The following is a 19,267-nucleotide window of genomic DNA, read 5'->3' on the forward strand; positions in this document are numbered from 1 at the left end:
GGAAGAGTCCTGTATCTCTCTCTCTCTCTTTAACTCTGTCTCCATCTACCTCTCTCCGCCCCAAAGCAAGCTTGGCATGAACTAAAATATAGTAAACATGTACACACACTAAGCTAAATTCGAATATAGTAATCGAAGTTGTAAACAAAGATCAAATGCTAATACCATGGTAACCACATATTAACCTATAGGTGAAAACTGGCTAGATAACTCCCCCAGAGCTAGTTACTCTGTGTGACATTTAAAACCATAAACTGTCACTCCGATGAAGAATGTGCATGATCCAGCTAACGGGGGTTCCCCCTCATTAAGATTTTTAATTAGCCAACAGTACTTCATCAAGTAAACGATGCACAGAAATGACAGTACTGTTTGCCTTCCTGTTAGAGACTGAGAACATTGAACATTGGGTCATGCAACAGCTCTGAAAAAGCTAGAAACACTGGAACAAAAATACTGTATTCTATGTGTTTGTGTTGTATGCTGTAGGGTTTGTATAATACTGGGTTGTATAGTAGCTACTATTACACTACCATTAAATAATTTGGGGTAACTTAGAAATGTCCTTGTTTTCAAAGAAAAAGCTTTTTTTCATTTTTTACATTAAAATACCCTCAGTTTGATCATAAATACAGTGTAGATATTGTTAATGTTGGAAATGACTATTGTTGCTGGAGATTATTATTATTTTTTATAGAATATCTACATAGGCATACAGAGGCCCATTATCAGCAACCATCAGTCCTGTGTTCCAATGGCATGTTGTGTTTGCTAATCCAAGTTTATCATTTTAAATGGCTAATTGATCATTAGAAAACCCTTTTGCAATTATGTTAGCACAGTTGAAAACTGCTGTGCTTATTACCGAAGTAATAAAACTGCCCTTTAGACTAGTTGATTATCTGGAGCATCAGCAATTGTGGGTTCAATTACAGGCTCAAAAGGGCCAGAAACAAAGAACTCCGAAACTCTTCAATCTATTTTGTTCTGAGAAATGAAGGCTATTCCATGTGAGAAATTGCCAAGAAAATTAAGATCTTGTACAACGTTGTGTACTACTTCCTTCACAGAACAGCGCAAACTGGCTCTAATCAGAATAGAAAGAGGAGTGGGAGGCCCCGTTGCACATCTGAGCAAGAGGGCAAATACATTAGAGTTTAAGAAACAGACACCTCACAGGTCCTCAGCTGGCATCTTCATTAAATAGTACACGCAATACACCAGTCTCAACATTAGCAGTGAAGAGGCGTCTCCGGGATGCAGGTCTTCTAGACAATTGTAATGAAAAAGCCATATCTCAGACAGGCCAATAAGAAGATTAAGATGGGCAAGAGAACACAGACACTGAACAGAGGAAGATTGGGAAAAAAGTGTTATGGACAGAAAAATCTAGACTAATCAAGTTTGAGGTGCTTTTATCACAAAGAACATTTGTTAGACAATGACCAAATGAAAAGACGCTGGAGAAAAAGTTATTGACTGGCCAATCAAATATCTGAATCCTATGTTTAACACTCATCTTGCGAGTACTGCGTAGCCAATATGAAACATTGCAATAAGATGTATGCAATAAGGCTTGAGGGTGTGTAGTATATGGCCAATATACCACAACTAAGGGCTGTTATAATGCACAACGTAGAGTGCCTGTACATAAGCACCATTGACAATATTTCAAACCCCAGAGATGCCTTATTTCTCTCAAAAACTTGTTACCAATGCAATTAGATGAGTAAAATGTATGCAATGTCATTTGTATAGCAAGAAAGGCTTCCTTTAGACTTCTTTTACAGGATTCTCTTAGAAACATATCCTCCATTAAGTCATGTTATCAATGCAAACAGGATGGAACTGAGCATCCACAAAACAATGGATAAAAAATCTGAAATTAAGCTAAGGCTTATGGAATAGCAGTCATAGCCAATGCAAAAGCTGCACAACGGGACTTCCGGTCAGTTTAATAGACAAACAGTAACTAGAAATGTGAATAAAAAATGGTGTAAAACAAAATTAGCATGAGCAATATGTTCAGTATCAAACAGCTTAAAGGTGGTATGTCTGCCTGTTTGTCCTATCATGGTCACACAACAGCCTCCTTAAAACGCTAATATACCATGTATTCTCACAGGTATGGTAATACAATTTATTATTTCAGTTGAGGTGAAGCATTATGACAAATTAACTACATTTTCCCAAGACGTGTTCGACTGTTCTCCAGGTTACCCTTGATGTCACGGCTTGACGAAACGCACAGATATAAAAGCGCACCTGGTGACGTCGCGATAAGAATAGGCGAGGGAAACGGCTTGGACAACCTTAAGAGACAAGTGGAGACCACGAACTATATTAAAATGATTTCAAATATTCAATTTTGCTGTTTATCTGTCCTTGTACTTCTGAATTTGGTAGGAGCCAAACCCGTGTCCAATTTACAGGTAAGCATGCGCAAACCTCTCTTGATCATTACTATTTTGCCATTCTTATTCCACCAATTCTTATTTCAAGTTACTCTATGTAACATTTGTTTTAATAATGCCATGTTTTCTATCCATTAGAGCCTGAAGGAGCTTCTGGAGGAGAGTAATGTACCGTATTATGGGTCGGAGGAGAGCGAGGTGGATGATAAAGACTTGAATACAGAGAAGGAAGCTTTCACCGGGGAAGTGGTCCAACCTTGGCTCACCGAAGACCGTTCCGCGCTTACAGGAAAGGAGAACGCAGTTGCGCGCCTTCTGAGTGACATTATGACAACACCCAAGCGTTCGTGGGGCCGGTTTAAGAAGGGTGGAATGAGAAGCTGCTTCGGAGTTAGACTAGAGCGAATTGGGTCATTCAGCGGACTTGGATGCTAAAGGTATAGTTTTCCAATGCGTCAATCCAACCGAATGGGATACTCAATTTAAACTGTAGTTACAGTCAGTTATAGTATTCTTTATAATAGGTTTGTTAATGTAATTTGTTTAAACCATCAAATAAATACAATACTGTTCCTTAAACCCGCTGTATGTTTTGTGTTGTTTGTACAGGTTTTATTGGCTGTTAATCAGAGAAAGAAACAACGCTTAGGCTACTATACAGTAACTCTTCAACATGGATGAACCTGTTCAAATCAGAAATTGACTGAGAGTTTACAATGTTGTTTGTGATGTATGTATGTGATGTAGATGTATGTATATTTGTGGGTTGCATTTGGCTTAATTAATGTTCATAATTGTTAACTTATTAATTGTAGCACCTCTTTATTTATTTATTTATTTATTTGTCTATTTGTTTGTAAGAAAGTAATGTCCAAATTTGCAATAGATTATAGCCTATAGAAGATAAATAAATATTTTGCATAATAAATTAACCTATTTTGTGAGTTTTCCTTTCCAATAGTATTTAGCTATGTTGGTCTATCACAATGAGACACTACTCATTGAAGTGAAGCCTCTGTTTACAAAATCATCATCACAAATCCTATCAATTATCTCCACTCTGGGCTTATTCGTAATCCCTCGTCGTACATCTCACACTAAAGACTAACTAAAAAATGGGATAACTCCGTAGTATGCAATGACTGTACAGTGAATAAGCACCCGCGTTCTCAAATATGGTCCGACCGATATATCTTAAAAGCATACTGCAAAAAGTCAGCTTTCTAATCACGGTTGAGGCGGCGGAATGTCGAACCAAATTTCGTTCGGACACGCAGCGCATAGCATCAAATGCGCGATGCTCTTGCCTTTTTAAAAGGACCCCTAGTCAATTCGTAATAAATACAAGGTTCTTGAAAACAACTGAAACAGGCGGCAGAGGTTAGTTACTGGACTGACAAAATTCCAAGATTTATTTTAATGTACCTAGAAATTATGTGAGACCCTCGTGAGCTGAGGAAATCCGTATGCCATTCGGAGTCAAAATAAACTTTGCAGCAGACTTAGTCATCTTACGTCTGCTGCAATTAAAATCTGCTGAAACTATAAAAAGACCAATCAGGTTAACGGAAATGTCTGCCAGTTTATAAAGACACGTTTAATTCTCAGAGTTGTAACCATACTAATAAGTATCTAACAAGACTAACCAATAGAGCGAGAGAGAAACAGATATGGGTCAATGTTGTGGTTCTAGTTGGAGTTGTAAGGAGGCTAGAGAAGAGTCACAGAGAATTAAGAATGGAAAGGAAGGTGAGACAGGAGAAGCGAAATATATGAGAGGAAAAGATAGGAGGAATGACGAACATGTGAAAAAATGGAGGGAGAAATATAGATTTCAAGGTACGTTAGATCCGAAGGAATGCGAAAGGTTAGTGAAGGAGATTCGAAAGAGGTGTTTACGTACTGAGAATAAGGCGAAAAAATAAGGTTTAACTACTGCAATAGTCTGGTTGACAGAGAGTAGGAAGTGACAGAAGGGACAAGAAGAGGCAGAGAAAGAAGAGTTTAGTCGGATGGTCTACAGCAACACTGGATGAGGTAAAACGGCAAGCTGTGCACCACGAGACCAATAGAAAAGAGCGGAAGAAACAGAAGGTTGAAAAGACAGCAGAGTACTTGGTGGGAGTATTAAGTTGGAAACTAGACTTTTCAGAGGTAGGAGAGGAGATCTATTTTAAAGGGGGACGAGAGGGATGTACAGGACGTAATAAAGATGATAAATCCAATATCCAATATAACAGAGATGGGACACCAAATTATGGGAAATGTTTCAAATTGACAGCCCCTAGAAAAGAAAGAAAAAAATAATAATAAAAAAAGAAAAAGAAAAAACCCCGGCCCCGAGAAAAAGGTATAAAGAGACTGGGGACACAGCATGATAGGTTCAAGTCAGAGGGGTACAAAAGGAGTACTACCAGTTTCAGTAAACCCTAAATCGTCATATAGACCATACTAGAGACAATATTTACATTACTGTTGAACAGGAGTTAACTTAAGAACGATTAAAAGAAATGCAAACAAATGCTCCTAGGGTAGAACTAAATAAATGGGAAACCAAGGGAGCAACTAAAACAGACGACTCCCTATGGAAATGACCTGAAGGAAAATACATCTTACCCAAATCGTTGTACAGATATGTTGCATTGTTGACACACGGAGCAAGCCAGGTGTCAACAGGGGGGATGTATGATATGGTGAACACAGTGTTCACCGCATATGTACTGATAACTAACCTAAACAAAATGATAACTAACCTAAACATAACCCACAGGGGCAAATAAAACAAGAATTGGGAAAGTTTCCAACCTCAGAATACCCTTTACTAACTAATACTAGATTTACTAGCTAAAAAAGATCTTGTCTCCAAAGTTGCAGCTCCGCAAGACAGTGACCAGACAATTCAATACCATGGAGTACAGACTGGTGACTGTATCCTGATCCCAGAGACTACTACCCACCTGATCTTACTAATTAGCCTGATGAAATAGTTTTGGCCGAGACGTTCATTATCCATGAAGATTCTTAAGAAGAAGGTTCAATGCTTTGAAAACCCTAACCAGAAGTGATGTAATTGTGAAAATAGTTTAAGGGGATTCATGTTGAATAATGATTCACAACTAATAAGCCAGAGCCTTACAACCTCTGACTAGTGATTTTGAACCTGACAGATGATAAATGGCTTCATGATCACTATCCTTCAGTAAAAGACAGTTTTTTGCATCAGTCATATTTTCAAAATCAATGCCAAAATTTAACAATTTCTGCCAGGGTATGCAAACTTATGAGCACAACTGTAGCTGCCAGAATTGTGCACAAATGTAAGCCGATTCACGCACACAACGTGATCCACAAGGACACTCAACAATTTTAACATGAAAATGTAGACTGACAAATCAGTTTGCATTTATACAAGTGATATTTTAGGAATATGGGTCAGGTAGTGTTTGTGGACAGTGACTTACATTTGTGAAATTTTTTTTCAGTTCCTACCACGCATTTGTGAGTTTAGTGCTGTGTATAGACAAATTAATGTTTACAATCATGGATTTGCTGTGGTGTATTTACCAATCACGGTTTACTTGTGTGGATTGTGTGCTGTGTATTTACGGATCATGGCTCACATTTCGTTGCTGTCGGAAACCTCTTATCTCCAAAATCGCAACTTTTCAGGAAATTAAAAAAACTGTATTTATACAGAAATAATTGAACACAGCACTTTCAAATTGGTATTGTATCTTTATATATGGTCAGGTACATGCATGTATCATTACATTATTACAATTTTATCAAAATCAAGCTCAAATGGAGTTAGAAGGTTTTTGAATTGAGAATGAAGAGATACAGTGGGGAGAACAAGTATTTGATGAACTGCCGATTTTGCAGGTTTTCCTACTTCAATCAATCAAATGTATTTATTAAGCCCTTTTTAAAACAGCAGTTGTCACAAAGTGCTTTACAGAGACACCTGGCTTTAAACCCCAAGGAGCAAACAACAGTAGTGTTGAATTTCACTTACAAAGCATGTAGAGGTCTGTAATCATAGGTACACTTCAACTGTGAGAGACGGAATCTAAAACAAAAATCCAGAAAATCACATTGTATGATTTTTTTTAGAATTAATTAGCATTTTATTGCATGACATAAGTATTTGATCACCTACCAACCAGTTAGGATTCCGGCTCTCACAGACCTGTTAGTTTTTCTTTAAGAAGCCCTCCTGTCCTCCACTCATTACCTGTATTAACTGCAACTGTTTGAACTTGTTACCTGTATAAAAGACACCTGTCCACACACTCAATCAAACAGACTCCAACCTCTCGACAATAGCCAAGACCAGAGAGCTGTGTAAGGACATCAGGGATACAATTGTAGACCTGCACAAGGCTGGGATGGGCTACAGGACAATAGGCAAGCAGCTTGGTGAGAAAGCAACAACTGTTGGGGCAATTATTAGAAAATGGAAGAAGTTCAAGATGACGGTCAATCTCCCTCGGTCTGGGGCTCCATGCAAGATCTCACCTAGTGGGGCATCCATGATCATGAGGAAAATGAGGGATCAGCCCAGAACTACACGGCAGGACCTGGTCAATGACCTGAAGAGAGCTGGGACCACAGTCTCAAAGAAAACCATTAGTAACACACTACGCAGTCATGGATTAAAATCCTGCAGCGCACGCAAGGTCCATCCTGCTTAAGCCAGCGCATGTCCAAGCCCGTTTGAAGTTTGCCATCCAGAGGAGGAATGGGAGAAGGTCATGTGGTCTGATGAGACAAAAATAGAGCTTTCTGGTCTAAACTCCACTCGCCGTGTTTGGAGGAAGAAGAAGGATGAGTACAACCCCAAGAACACCATCCCAACCGTGAAGCATGGAGGTGGAAACATCATTATTTGGGGGATGCTTTTCTGAAAAGGGTACATGACGACTGCACCGTGTTGAGGGGAGGATGGATGGGGCCATGTATCGTGAGATCTTGGCCAACAACCTCCTTCCTTCAGTAAGAGCATTGAAGATGGGTCGTGGCTGGGTCTTCCAGCATGACAACGACCCGAAAAAACACAGCCAGGGAAACTAAGGAGTGGCTCCGTAAGAAGCATCTCAAGGTCCTGGAGTGGCCTAGCCAGTTTCCAGACCTGAACCCAATAGAAAATCTTTGGAGGTAGCTGAAAGTCCGTATTGCCCAGTGACAGCCCCAAAACCTGAAGGATCTGGAGAAGGTCTGTATGGAGGAGTGGGCCTAAATCCCTGCTGCAGTGTGTGCAAAACTGGTCAAGAACTACAGGAACGTATGATCTCTAATTGCAAAGAAAGGTTTCTGTACCAAATATTAAGTTCTGCTTTTCTGATGTATCAAATACTTATGTCATGCAATAAAATGCAAATTAATTACTTAAAAATCATAAAATGTGATTTTCTGGATCTCTCACAGTTGAAGTGTACCTATGATAAAAATTACAGGCCTCTACATGGTTTGTAAGTGGGAAAACCTGCAAAATCGTCAGTGTATCAAATACTTGTTCTCCCCACTGTATGTGTTTGTCCACCATTGATTTAGAATGGCTGTGTCTGAGACAGTAAGTGCATCGCATTACATTATTATCAACTTACAGGTTACAAAGCTTATTGAGGCTTTGTGTGCTCTCAGTTTTCCTATCATTGAATACATTTTGACAAAATCTTTTTTTAAAAGATTAAATGCTATGAACATGTTATTGAAGACAGTAGTGTCTATGACTAAATGGCAAATGCTAGCTAGTCTAAACTGCACTCCAACCCAGTGTTGCCAGAAATTGCAAGAGAAACAAGCAACCGGGACTGTCAAAAGAAGCCTAAAAGAAGCAACGTGGAGAAAAGAAACAATCACAGCTAGCAGTAGCCAGTAGTAGCTCAGATGTACATTAGGCAGCAGGGCTAGACAAGAGATGGGGACGTTACAGCATTTATTTAATTACAAATTCTCTGTTTTTGTGTGCTTCATGGTCAAAACAATACAAAAGCCCCAATAAGCATGTACATTTTGGAAACAAGCCCAAAAAAACACAACCCGTGACAAACGATTTTTCCAAGTGATTTTCTCAAAAAAGCCCAAAATTATTATATTAAGAAAATAATTCATAAAACATTTGCCTTTTTAGGCATAATGTTTCTTTGAGCAAAGAAAATGCTGTAGGCCTACTTACTGTTGTAGGGTGCTGTAGGGTTTCACTAAGGTGACAAAAATCAAAGGAGACAAAAATCTAAGTTGGGAACAGGAAATCCAGGAAAAACAGCTACGGTACAAAATCCCAAAGGCTAGGCAAAGTTGAGAACAAGAAGGCCAAAATATTGTTACGTGGGAAAATCTAGGTACTATTGTGTTTTTGTAGGAAAACGTGAAGGCTAACGAAGGCTCAGTATATTGATGAAAGACAAACAATACCTCACAGGGAACTGAGAATGGCCCCTGAATGAATAGGTGCGCTAAATGAGGAAAAGGTGGATCGAATAACACAAATTAAATCAAAACAAGCAGAGAATACAAAACCTGGAATGTCAGAAACAATGAAAAAATAACCAACCACTTAAGAAGGAATGAAAACAAAACAAATCCCAATGAATAAACAAATCCCCCAAGAAACATAGGCTATAAAAACTAAATTATAACGAAGACACATAATCCCATTCAAAACCTCACACATAAATAAACAAATTATATTAACCCTTTGATGCTTACGATCACACCAGTGTGATTAGGCTAGAGTGGTCCCTGAAGCATACGATCACACCAGTGTGATTAGGCTAGAGTGGTCCCTGAAGCATACGATCACACCAGTGTGATTAGGCTAGAGTGGTCCCTGAAGCATATGATCACACCAGTGTGATTAGGCTAGAGTGGTCCCTGAAGCATATGATCACACCGGTGTGATTAGAACGTATGGTTTAGAACGCACAATTAGAATTTCTAGGTATGAGTGACGTAACGATCACTGGTCAGACCACACTTTTCTTTACTCACATTTAGCACAAATAGTGTTTATAACTTTATTTCCTCATTTTAATTGTTTGAAGACCACATTATGATATTAACCAGGTAGCAAGCGTTCAAATCGGGACAAGAAGCGTTACATACCAACAGGCAGCCAACACTAGCAGTCATATTTTTCTAAGAAAAACATAACACCTCTGACAAAAGAATAAATAATGATATTAGCTACTGTAGAGCATCTTACCATTTCCTGGAAGAGCTGACAACCGGTCAAAATCATTGTGTAAAAACTTTCTAGAAGTTACGTTACCCGTTTGTGGGCGCCGCTATGCATGTTTATCAACCAAAGATAAAGAAAGGTGAGTAACTCTGAGACCTGATGGTCATTTACATTTGCCAGTCTTTCGAACAGATTTGCCATCCTGGGAAAACTATGATTTGTCCCTCCCCAATATATCACTGTAAAAATATCTATGTAATTTCAATAATATTTATAATACGCAATGAAAGCACTTGTGCTGGATACAGACACTTAATAGCGCATTTTTAAGTTTTAAATGATTGCACCCACCGCCCTTTGCCTCACAATAGTTTGATCCAGTCCTCAGCAGTGGCACATCATGCAGATACTACATAACTACAGTGCGTGTGTGGGAATCTGAAGGAGTCTGTTGTTGTTGGTGGCTGACTTTCAGTAACTAGTTCAAACAAAATATGTTTTTTTTATTTATTCTACCGCTCAATACAATAAGACACATTTATAACCGTCACCAGTGTTCATTTTCGCTGCACTGAATTACAGGCCACACTTTGTTAGCTAGCGGTTAGCTGTAGTTCTCTAGCTAGCTACAGTAACACATCAACCAGTGTTTGCAGCTGTTTGAATTTGAGTCAATGAGAGAAGCTTGCAATGTAATGTATGTGGTGTTCCTTACCTGGCAAGGTGGTTAATCCAGTCAGTTTGTTTTTATGTTAGTAAGGTTCACACACATTAGCTCAATTGGCAGGTCTAATAGCGAACCAATGGTGCAAACTAAAACAGTATTACAGCACTACTTTTGTTGTCCCTATCAGGAATTTCTCTTGAGAAAATTTTCACTAATCGTATTTGTCCATTACTAAATGCAAGAAACAGAATTCATAATTTGTCAAACTTTTGAGAACTTCTGAATAATTACGTAAATAAATGATTTACACTCCACCTATTGCTTGATAGTTAGCGTATGTTTTATTGATACAAAAAGTGTCAGTATTTTTGCGCCGCGATCTTTAGAAAAAGGACAGCATTTTTAAGATTGGTCAATAAGTATTCAATATACATTTTTACAGTTACTACCGGTAGAGGTTTGCTAATATAATATATATATTTTTAAAGTGTACATAACTAGTAAGCAATGTGGTGTTTTTGGGAAACTGCAGATTAAATGTATTGTGACGTCATAATCACATTCTGGAACTCCAAGTGAGTACTGAAATCACGTGCCAAAAAACTCACGCTGGGGGGCCATAAAGAGACATTTGAAACTCACGCATGAAAAGGTTAATAATAAATAGATATAAAAACAAGTAGTTCATCATAAAATCAAAGTAAGATTGTACCTCAGATGAAGTCCGAAAAAAATCACTTCATTGATGTTTAGCTTCAGCTCTGCTGTGCGCGGAACAACAAAATATGAAGATACAAGTTTTCCGCCCAAGAGCGACGATTTGTGAGTAGTATGCTGTGAACACAAACATTTTGGCAGTATTCTATCTCCATAAGCATTTCTCCAACCTTGGTCATATAGGCACAGTGTTTTCTAATTGAAGTATAGCATAAATATTTTAATAAATACGGGGCTTTGGAACACATGATGCTATTAGCATTACTGAACTCTCATTATAACTCTCACAAGCAGGCAGTGTAGGCCATATCAAAAGGGTCTGTGGCAAATTCGCAGTTGAGTGCAGTGAATGGGGTTTTATTTATTATAATTTTTTTTTGATTTTATTGCCTCCTTTTGAAAAGGTGACGAGCATGAAAACAGGCTTGTATAAATATAAAACCCTATGAAATTGAAAGGAAGCTCGCACAATGAAAATGTTGGCTCTAGTTGTGCTGGTTTTTAAACATCACACCTTGGCCACACCAAATGCGCCATTGCATATGCTAAGTTCAGTCATTTCCGAAGAACAAGTGTGTTATGATGCAAAGACGTACAACAATATGCGTACCCTCCACGGATGCATCACGTTTGGGGTGTTGTATGCGTAGGATTTTTCCGTATGCGTATGCGTTATTCAACCCGGAAACTGCCGATTTATAAATAAGTTATGCATCTAATATAATCCAAAAAGCATTGTCAGAACAGAGACTCACTAGCTTGCTAACAAAGATTTTTCAAGAACTACTCTCCCGGTCGTGGAGAACAGAACTTTTAGAAAAGGAGAAATCCCCACTTTTTGTGAACACATACTTGATGATCGTCCCTGATGTTTTCAAGAACTTCTGAGGGTCATTGTGAAGCATTTCAGTCACTACAGAACAAACTGGAGGTTTCAATCCTTCAGATTTACATTTGGTTCACCTGATTTACATATTTTGTGTGTTATAACTCCCCAAGTACATTGTCACAATCTCCTATATGTTTCCAAAATTATAAACAAAATGCAAACAACAGCAAATTTGTGATTTACCCAAGGCTCTGGAAATAATTACACAATGCCCATTAACTTACTTATATTGTTGATTGATGAGAAATCTACTGTACTATTCATGTTTAAATAGTATGTCCAGATTATTAGCATGCTAACAAATGTACATCTCCTTAACCACTGAACCACATTGGTTTCTGGGTCAAGGAAGTGATAGGAGGGAGAGAGGATTTCAGATGTATTATTTCCTCAAATACATTAACAGGCAAGACTCAAGGTCCAGCACACACCCCACTTTAGATGCGCAAGATATTTCATGCCATTTACTTTTGTCGGTTGATTAATTATATCTTGTGGTTTATTGAGAACTGTGAACATTACTATCTGCAGTAACAACGTGCAAAGTCTGTTCCCAATGACATCTGCCCGATGTTGGCCCACGTGTAGGACTTCCTGTAACATACTCAACGTCAACAATCTCAAACAACTTGGAAGCCAATTTATGAACGTACGCTTCTAAACAAAGCATTGAACTGACTATGTCATTGGTATGCCCTATTATCTAGTAAGACAACGCTTTAAAAGGAGTCGTTTCCGACAGCTAGTGATACCACAATCAGGTGTTGCAAAGTTCTTTGCATTTCTGTGCGTGTCAGTCTAGATATAAAAGAACATGGGGTAGGTGTGTAGAAACAACAGCTGTAAAGGAAAATAGGCTTTACAAAGAACTTGAACTTCATTGAAGACAAAAGAAAATGCAGCTCTACAACATCATTTATTTTGGCCTCCTCCTATTCTTAAATCTGTCGCATCTCAGCGCGTATCCTGTCTACAATGGGCTACTGACTAATGATGACATGGATGTCCTAAAGGTGAGTTCCTATTATGCTATACAGCTTCATAAGGTTTTTGAAAGATGTCTTGTTGCTGATAGATCATGTAATTTGCCTTTTGTAGACACTGATGATTTTATTGAAACCATTTGTTCAAACTTGTTTTTGGCATTGCAGGTACTGCTCCATCGACTTGAGGAGTCCATTCCTGAGCAGAGAGAAGCTGAGCAAGTCCCCAAAGAAAAGTTGGACGACTTGACTCTTGAAGACATTGCAATGGTTACACAGGATGAGAGAGAGCAGCCACAAACAAGACTTGACAACGCCGCAATAAGAGAGTTCCTCTCGGCTCGGGACTTGAAAACTGTTCGAAATGACTCTTCATCAAAGAGATACTCAGGCTGTTTCGGGTCAAGAATGGACCGGATCGGCTCAATGAGTTCTCTTGGATGCAACACAGTTGGCAAATACAGTAAGTAGGCCCTATACTTAGTTTAGGTTGAGATTGGAGGGGCTAGCCTTCTGTGCATCAGACAAAATCAGTTAGAGTCCAAGTAGTCAACTCCAAAACTTCCCTGTCAAATTATGTGATGTCAACTGTAAGAGTTCTTGTGCTCAGAAACAGAATTGTGTAGTCTAATTTTCTTGTTTTCTCTATTTTCAGATTCAAAGAGTAAATGAAGTCTTATCCTGGAACAGCAATGTCATTATTTACCAACATTTATTGTTATTTATAGGCTATAGGCTACATATTTATTTTCATGGTATTTATTGCATTTTGTTTATTGCCAATAATATTAATTTCAACTAATGTAAGATTGTTCTTTATATGGTGTATTTATGTATAATAAATAAAAATGTTTACAATTGCTCATAACATTTTGTTGACTGCTACTTTATATACCATCTATTCAAGAAAAAAGTGAATGATTGCAAATTACAGAATGCCGAAGTCATTGTGTGTGAAGTTACCTAAACCACCTTGGGGTCCTATCCATAAGCCTGGATAGGATCCTAAGGATAGGATGTCTCAGTCCCCAGCCCCTCTCCAATTAGGGGAGGTTGGGTTAAAAACAAGACATCTAATTTGGATTGGACCTAGTGACAAAATAACTCATAGGCTTAGGTCCAAGTATAAATGATCCATTGGAATCACAGGAGACCATGACAGGGTATCAGAACAGAACATTATGAGGAAAGCAAAGAAAAACAACTTTATTCAAAATAAAATAATAAGCAATTATCTTTAAGGTTGACTTCAAAGTACTGTGTGGTCTTCGGTGTTGTTTCATTACCATGGTGATAGAAGGCTCAGAATATAGGCTGCCTTTCTGAATAAAGCAGAAAATATGTGTTTCTGTAGAGAGTAGGCTTAGAATGAGCAAACTATTCTATGATCAAAAACATTGACCAAATCACTGACGTCTGCCCAGTTCACACCATCAACATTGAAACCTCAACACATGCTCAGTTATGCTGTCCTGCAATATATATATATTTTTTAAAATTAATTATGAACAAAAGAAATCCCACAGCAATGCCAAAAATGTAAAGAACTCTTCATGTCATCAAGGTTATCGGCATGCATACATGAGTCTTGCCTTCTATGGAGTCTCATTCATATATCAGTGAATGCCCAACCACTGTCACCTGGTTCACATGTTGTTCCATAATACCGATAGGAGGGGATGCATGGCAACTACAACATAATATTATTGTTTCACAAGGAGACAATTTATTATGGATGCCTTTTAAATAACCACACTTAAAATTAATAAAGTCATTATTGCTTGGTTTCTCAGGTCTCTCTTTTGTGCCATGTAAGGTGACTGGGAAACTCCAAAGAAATACATTGTGATGTAGAAAACTCTTGTAGAGAAGGGAAACACGCCAGTGTACAACCACTCCTTCACTTTATCGGATCAATTCTAGTATTTTATTAGGATCCCTATGGGCCCTGCCTAGGCAGCAGCTACTCTTCCTACCACCGCATCACCTTGAAGTCCTAATATGAGATTGTGTAAAAAAGATGTACATTATAATGTACATTGTGGTGTATAAAGCACCCAAGTAACGTATTGGATGTGTTCATAATAATGGATGTTATGCGAACGTCAATGCAAACTGATAGAATGGCAAGATGTTTAAATGGGGAATATCTCAGGCACTATAAACAGTTCTGTAGAAATAAACATTTGAAACATTGCCTGGAAACACTGACTGCAGATGTTGTCTGGTCATTTACATGTATGCTTTATTTATGCTATTAGTAAAGGAAAAATCTTACATTTGGCCCATTTAAGTAGTATTACATGAATTAATCAATTAATGAACAGTATGCAAAAGAGATATTTTTCAGCAACAGAGCATGCTGATGAATGTGATGATTACCAGTTCAGTTTTGGTTTAATAATGGTTATTAACACCAATCCCGTAGTTATTTTATACCAGTAAGAGATAATTTAACACTTGAATAAATGTTTGAAATGTTACACTGAAAACTGAACACAAGAGGGCCCATGGGTGAGGCAGATTACTGTCTAGCACTGCGACTGCGACCAGGTGTTTGGGCTTAGGCCCCTGAGATTGATTCGGAGGTCACACACTGTTTATGAATGTGATTGGGCCCTACCATGACTATCCTTCTTTCACACACACACACACACACACACACACACACACATCAGCCACCACCCGACTGCCACTTAAAATTACATTTTACCAGAAGCCTTATCAGAGAGGTGTCAGAATGCATCTGTGTCTGTATGCGTGTCTGTGTGTGTCAGTGTGTGTGAGACAGCTTACACTATATAAGAGAGTGCTGATCGACTATGCTGACAATGCCCGTCTCAGCACTAACTAACTACAGGTTAAATGGAATCATATATGGCAAGGATGACTGTCTCATGGGCACTTTTGGTCCTGGTTTGTCAACAGATGCTGGTGGCTGCACATGTGTTGGGCAGACCCTACCCTGCAAGCGACTTGGTACAGCTGAAGGTTGGTAGCCACTATTCCAGTCATGCTTGATTGTCCATGGGAACATTTATAAGAAAGGTGTGTTTAAACCAACTGATGGATGGTTTCATGAAGTGCCTGGCAATTTTGTTACATAATAACAGCTAATCGGAATGAAAAGGTCAAAGCTAATATGCTCTTTTCAAAACAATAATTTTCAGTTCAAAAAGTAGAGTTATACTATGAGGAAAGTGTCTTGTATTTCATGGCGAATGGTGTTTAAATGGACTTCATATCAATGTCTAAAAGAACTTGTCTGCTATAGATGGCCTTAACAGTGTACAGAATGCTGTAACTAAATCAAGTCAAGAATATTGTAATAATGTCATGTCAATCCCTTGGGTCCAGTTAAGCAAAATGTAACTTAAACCTCTGGACAAGCCTACATTGCCACCTACAACCTTTACACCGCCATAGTGAAAAATAAATGAATCAACTAAACGATCACGGTCACCTCCAAAAGAATTGGAACCCTTGAAAAACGTATTTTCCTAAATATGAAATATAAACATTATTGGCGTCCTTGTTTTGAGCACTGCACACTTCCCTTGCAAGCATAAAGCCACTGAGCATTTTCCGGTAAAAAAAAATTCTGAAACTGGAAAGCACTGGAAGGATTCTTAGGAAGGATCGGAGATCATCCCCCCACACAGGTTATTTCAAGATCCTTGAGATCATTCGACCGGTGTTGGACTGCCATTTTTAATTAAGACGACATGTTTTCAATCTGATTAATGTCCACGGACTGAGATGTGTGACAGAGAAAGGTGTATTTAACCTGAAATTATGTGAAACACCTTAATTGCACAATGGGTGGACTTTCAATTATATGATTTCTAAAGACAGCTTCATCACAACTCATTCAATTTTGTCATAGCAAGGGGACTGAATACTTATGGAATACAAAATAAATGATGTTTCATGTTGTTTTATATTTATATTTAGAAACTATTTGTAACAAATTAATAATATACATATATGATGTATTTCCCTGAGCCTCTTTGAAAAGCTTTGTCTTATCACAAGAACATAAAAAAATAAGTATGAAGATATTTCTGATTGGCTGCTAGGTTGATAGAGACTACCAATCTATCCACTCTAAATATTTAAACTTAAAACCATTTACAGTATAATCTGATCAGTTTTGTGTCGTCATGCAGTTTGTCAAAAGGATCATCCCATCCAAACACTTTTTAAACACTTAAACAAAAAGAGAATTATATTTTCTAATGTTCAGGGTGTTATTTCCACCTAACGGTGTGTCATTGTAATAAGAATCTGAAAAATCTGTCCAAATTCTTATTCCGAGGATCAGAATACTATTTATTGCTTTAAAAGAATTATATTCTAACATTTAATCCTGTCCGAATGGAGATTTCCAATCAGTTAACGCTTAGAACAACTGTTCTACAGAATCTACTGGAGCGATTTGAGGAGACCCTGGCTTCGGTGGCAATAGCAGAGAACCCTGCAGTGGACTACGAGGGCCCCAACTCAGAATCTGAACAAAGTCAGAATAACCCAGGGTGGGACATGGTTCAAGAGGCTCCACAGAGGTCTGTACTCTCAGACATCCGGGAGCAAACGACTGACGAGAGCTACAGCAGGGCCCAGAGTCTAAAAAACAAGCTGCAGGACCTGCTCATGGCCAGCCGAAGTAAAGCTGTGTCTGGGTGCTTTGGAGGCAGGATGGACCGAATCGGGACCGCAAGTGGTCTCGGCTGCACTCCTAAAAAAGGTAGCTAGTACAGATTGGATTGACTATTTACAGAACCAGATGAACTGATGAATTATTCTTCATTTGAAATAAAAAATTACCCCCTTACCTTAACTTAGTTGCACTCTAAGATACATGTTAATGCAAACTAACAAGTCATGGTAAAATTTGCAGTGCGATACACACAGCCTATAGAATAGAAAGAAGTTATGGACTCTAGTATTAGCTATCACTTAACATCTACAGTATGTTAGTGGTTCCCAACATCTATGGTTAGAGTGCAAGAACACAAATATGAATAATTATAAATTAATGAATAAAGCTTGAATATATAAAATATTTGACAAAAACATAATGATGAAATTCTACACCCAGATAATACTGTTCATTGAGCTTAATTTTTCTTTACTCCAGGACTAGGCTTAACGTGTCCATGAAACCGGACCAATAAATTATATGAATTGGCTAAAGTTCTGGATTTTTGGGTATTGAGATTTTGCCGCAATGTTCCCTGCATAATTCCGCTGTTGCATGTTTGTTTTTACAGGAGTAGACTACATAAGATTAAACAAGTATAATTGTAGGAATAAACTAGCTAGTGATGACCATTAAACATGTTAGCTAGCTTTACCTGGCTTTCAATGGAGTGCCTCAAACACATTATGTATCATCATTGAGATATAAGCATGAAACCAAGATGTTTGTCTTTCCTGGTCCTTGAGGATTTGAACTAACTTAATTTAGTAATTTTTCTACTATTGTTTTCTATTATTGTAATGTTTATTGTTGCTTTTGACCTCAAAGCAGTGTTAGCTAGCTAACTGTTGGCGGGCTATGAGTCAAGTAGGCAATTTTAATCAGTAAAGAAATCTGTATCCTTCCTATCCTATTGTATATACACTTTTGGTTGTCAGCATCTTATTGACTTGAATGATGTGGATATGTTCACATTACACAGTTCTTTTCTTAATACATCCCTTTTGTATGTTTCTATTTCTATTAGGATAGGATGACAATGACAGTTTCCCTGGACACAACTATCATCAGATCAGATCACCCCACATGAATAAAGTTGTGATAAAATCGAATATTGTCACTGTTTTACTTTTTAAGCTTAAATTCCTCCAAGAATTTTGATTGAACCGTTTGGGAAACATGTTTTGTAGAAATGTATACATTATTACTAGTATGTTTGTCTGCATCTCAAGAAGTTTTGTTTTAGACTAAAGTAGTCACAACAAATGTGTAAGGCAAATAATTTTTTAAACCATCTACCATCTATGCGTATTTAACTTTGCTCCAAAATGTTCCACATCTCCAGACGTCAGAACCCATTAAAATGAGTCGCCTGGTGATGTGACAACCTCCACACTTCCAGAGTCACCTAGCTCTTCTTAACCATAAAGTCAGTGCAAAAGGACCTTATTACACATCTTATGACTCCTTTCTGGGCATTGGAGAAGTGAGCTAATAACATCCTAACACCTAGTGATATACAGTAGGGACCCCTTATAGTTGGTAACTCCTCCAAGTAGTCTAGTCTAGACATTAAGTGCATTATATTATAGCCAATGGCTGCTTCCTTATATCTTTACTGGCCACAGAACACACATTAAAGGAAAACAATAGGGTTTATTCGTACTGTAAGCACGGCTTTAAATCACTACTGAGCTGACTCGAGACACGTT

At 38.1% G+C, this 19,267-nt stretch overlaps 3 protein-coding genes across 4 annotated transcripts; all 3 read left to right on the forward strand.

Moving 5' to 3' along the window:
- The first annotated feature begins 2,281 nt into the window (after positions 1-2,281).
- Positions 2,282-3,339, forward strand: nppal (natriuretic peptide A-like). Its single transcript, NM_001310855.1, is given in 3 exon segments — positions 2,282-2,432; positions 2,553-2,851; positions 3,024-3,339. Coding segments are annotated over 2 exon segments (381 nt in total). The 5' UTR covers positions 2,282-2,348; the 3' UTR covers positions 2,850-2,851; positions 3,024-3,339.
- A 9,361-nt stretch (positions 3,340-12,700) lies between these two features.
- On the forward strand, positions 12,701-13,718 carry nppb (natriuretic peptide B). The gene is made up of 3 exons (NM_001303672.1): positions 12,701-12,883; positions 13,022-13,316; positions 13,509-13,718. The coding sequence occupies exons 1-3, from the start codon at positions 12,767-12,769 to the stop codon at positions 13,523-13,525; spliced, it is 429 nt and encodes a 142-aa protein (NP_001290601.1). The 5' UTR covers positions 12,701-12,766; the 3' UTR covers positions 13,526-13,718.
- Positions 13,719-15,688: 1,970 nt separating this feature from the next.
- Positions 15,689-18,667, forward strand: nppa (natriuretic peptide A). 2 transcript variants are annotated; one of them, XM_010875548.3, is made up of 3 exons: positions 15,689-15,844; positions 17,276-17,600; positions 18,583-18,667. In XM_010875548.3, the coding sequence occupies exons 1-3, from the start codon at positions 15,719-15,721 to the stop codon at positions 18,585-18,587; spliced, it is 456 nt and encodes a 151-aa protein (XP_010873850.1). In that variant the 5' UTR covers positions 15,689-15,718; the 3' UTR covers positions 18,588-18,667. The 2 variants fall into 2 exon arrangements, with proteins under 2 accessions (XP_010873850.1, XP_028979795.1); XM_029123962.2 differs by lacking the exon at positions 18,583-18,667 and having other exon boundaries at positions 15,704-15,844; positions 17,276-17,608.
- Positions 18,668-19,267: the final 600 nt, after the last annotated feature.

The sequence above is a fragment of the Esox lucius genome, chromosome 12, assembly GCF_011004845.1.
Source record: "Esox lucius isolate fEsoLuc1 chromosome 12, fEsoLuc1.pri, whole genome shotgun sequence".
Lineage (NCBI taxonomy): Eukaryota > Metazoa > Chordata > Actinopteri > Esociformes > Esocidae > Esox > Esox lucius.

What these genes read in the sequence shown, in the direction of transcription:
- nppb (NM_001303672.1), top strand. Translation starts at nt 12,767, where the DNA reads ATGCAGCTCTACAACATCATTTATTTTGGCCTCCTCCTATTCTTAAAT. An exon ending in ATGACATGGATGTCCTAAAG is followed by an intron (nt 12,884 to 13,021) that starts GTGAGTTCCTAT and finishes TTGGCATTGCAG; the next exon opens with GTACTGCTCCATCGACTTGA.
- nppa (XM_029123962.2), top strand. Translation starts at nt 15,719, where the DNA reads ATGGAATCATATATGGCAAGGATGACTGTCTCATGGGCACTTTTGGTC. An exon ending in GCGACTTGGTACAGCTGAAG is followed by an intron (nt 15,845 to 17,275) that starts GTTGGTAGCCAC and finishes ACTGTTCTACAG; the next exon opens with AATCTACTGGAGCGATTTGA.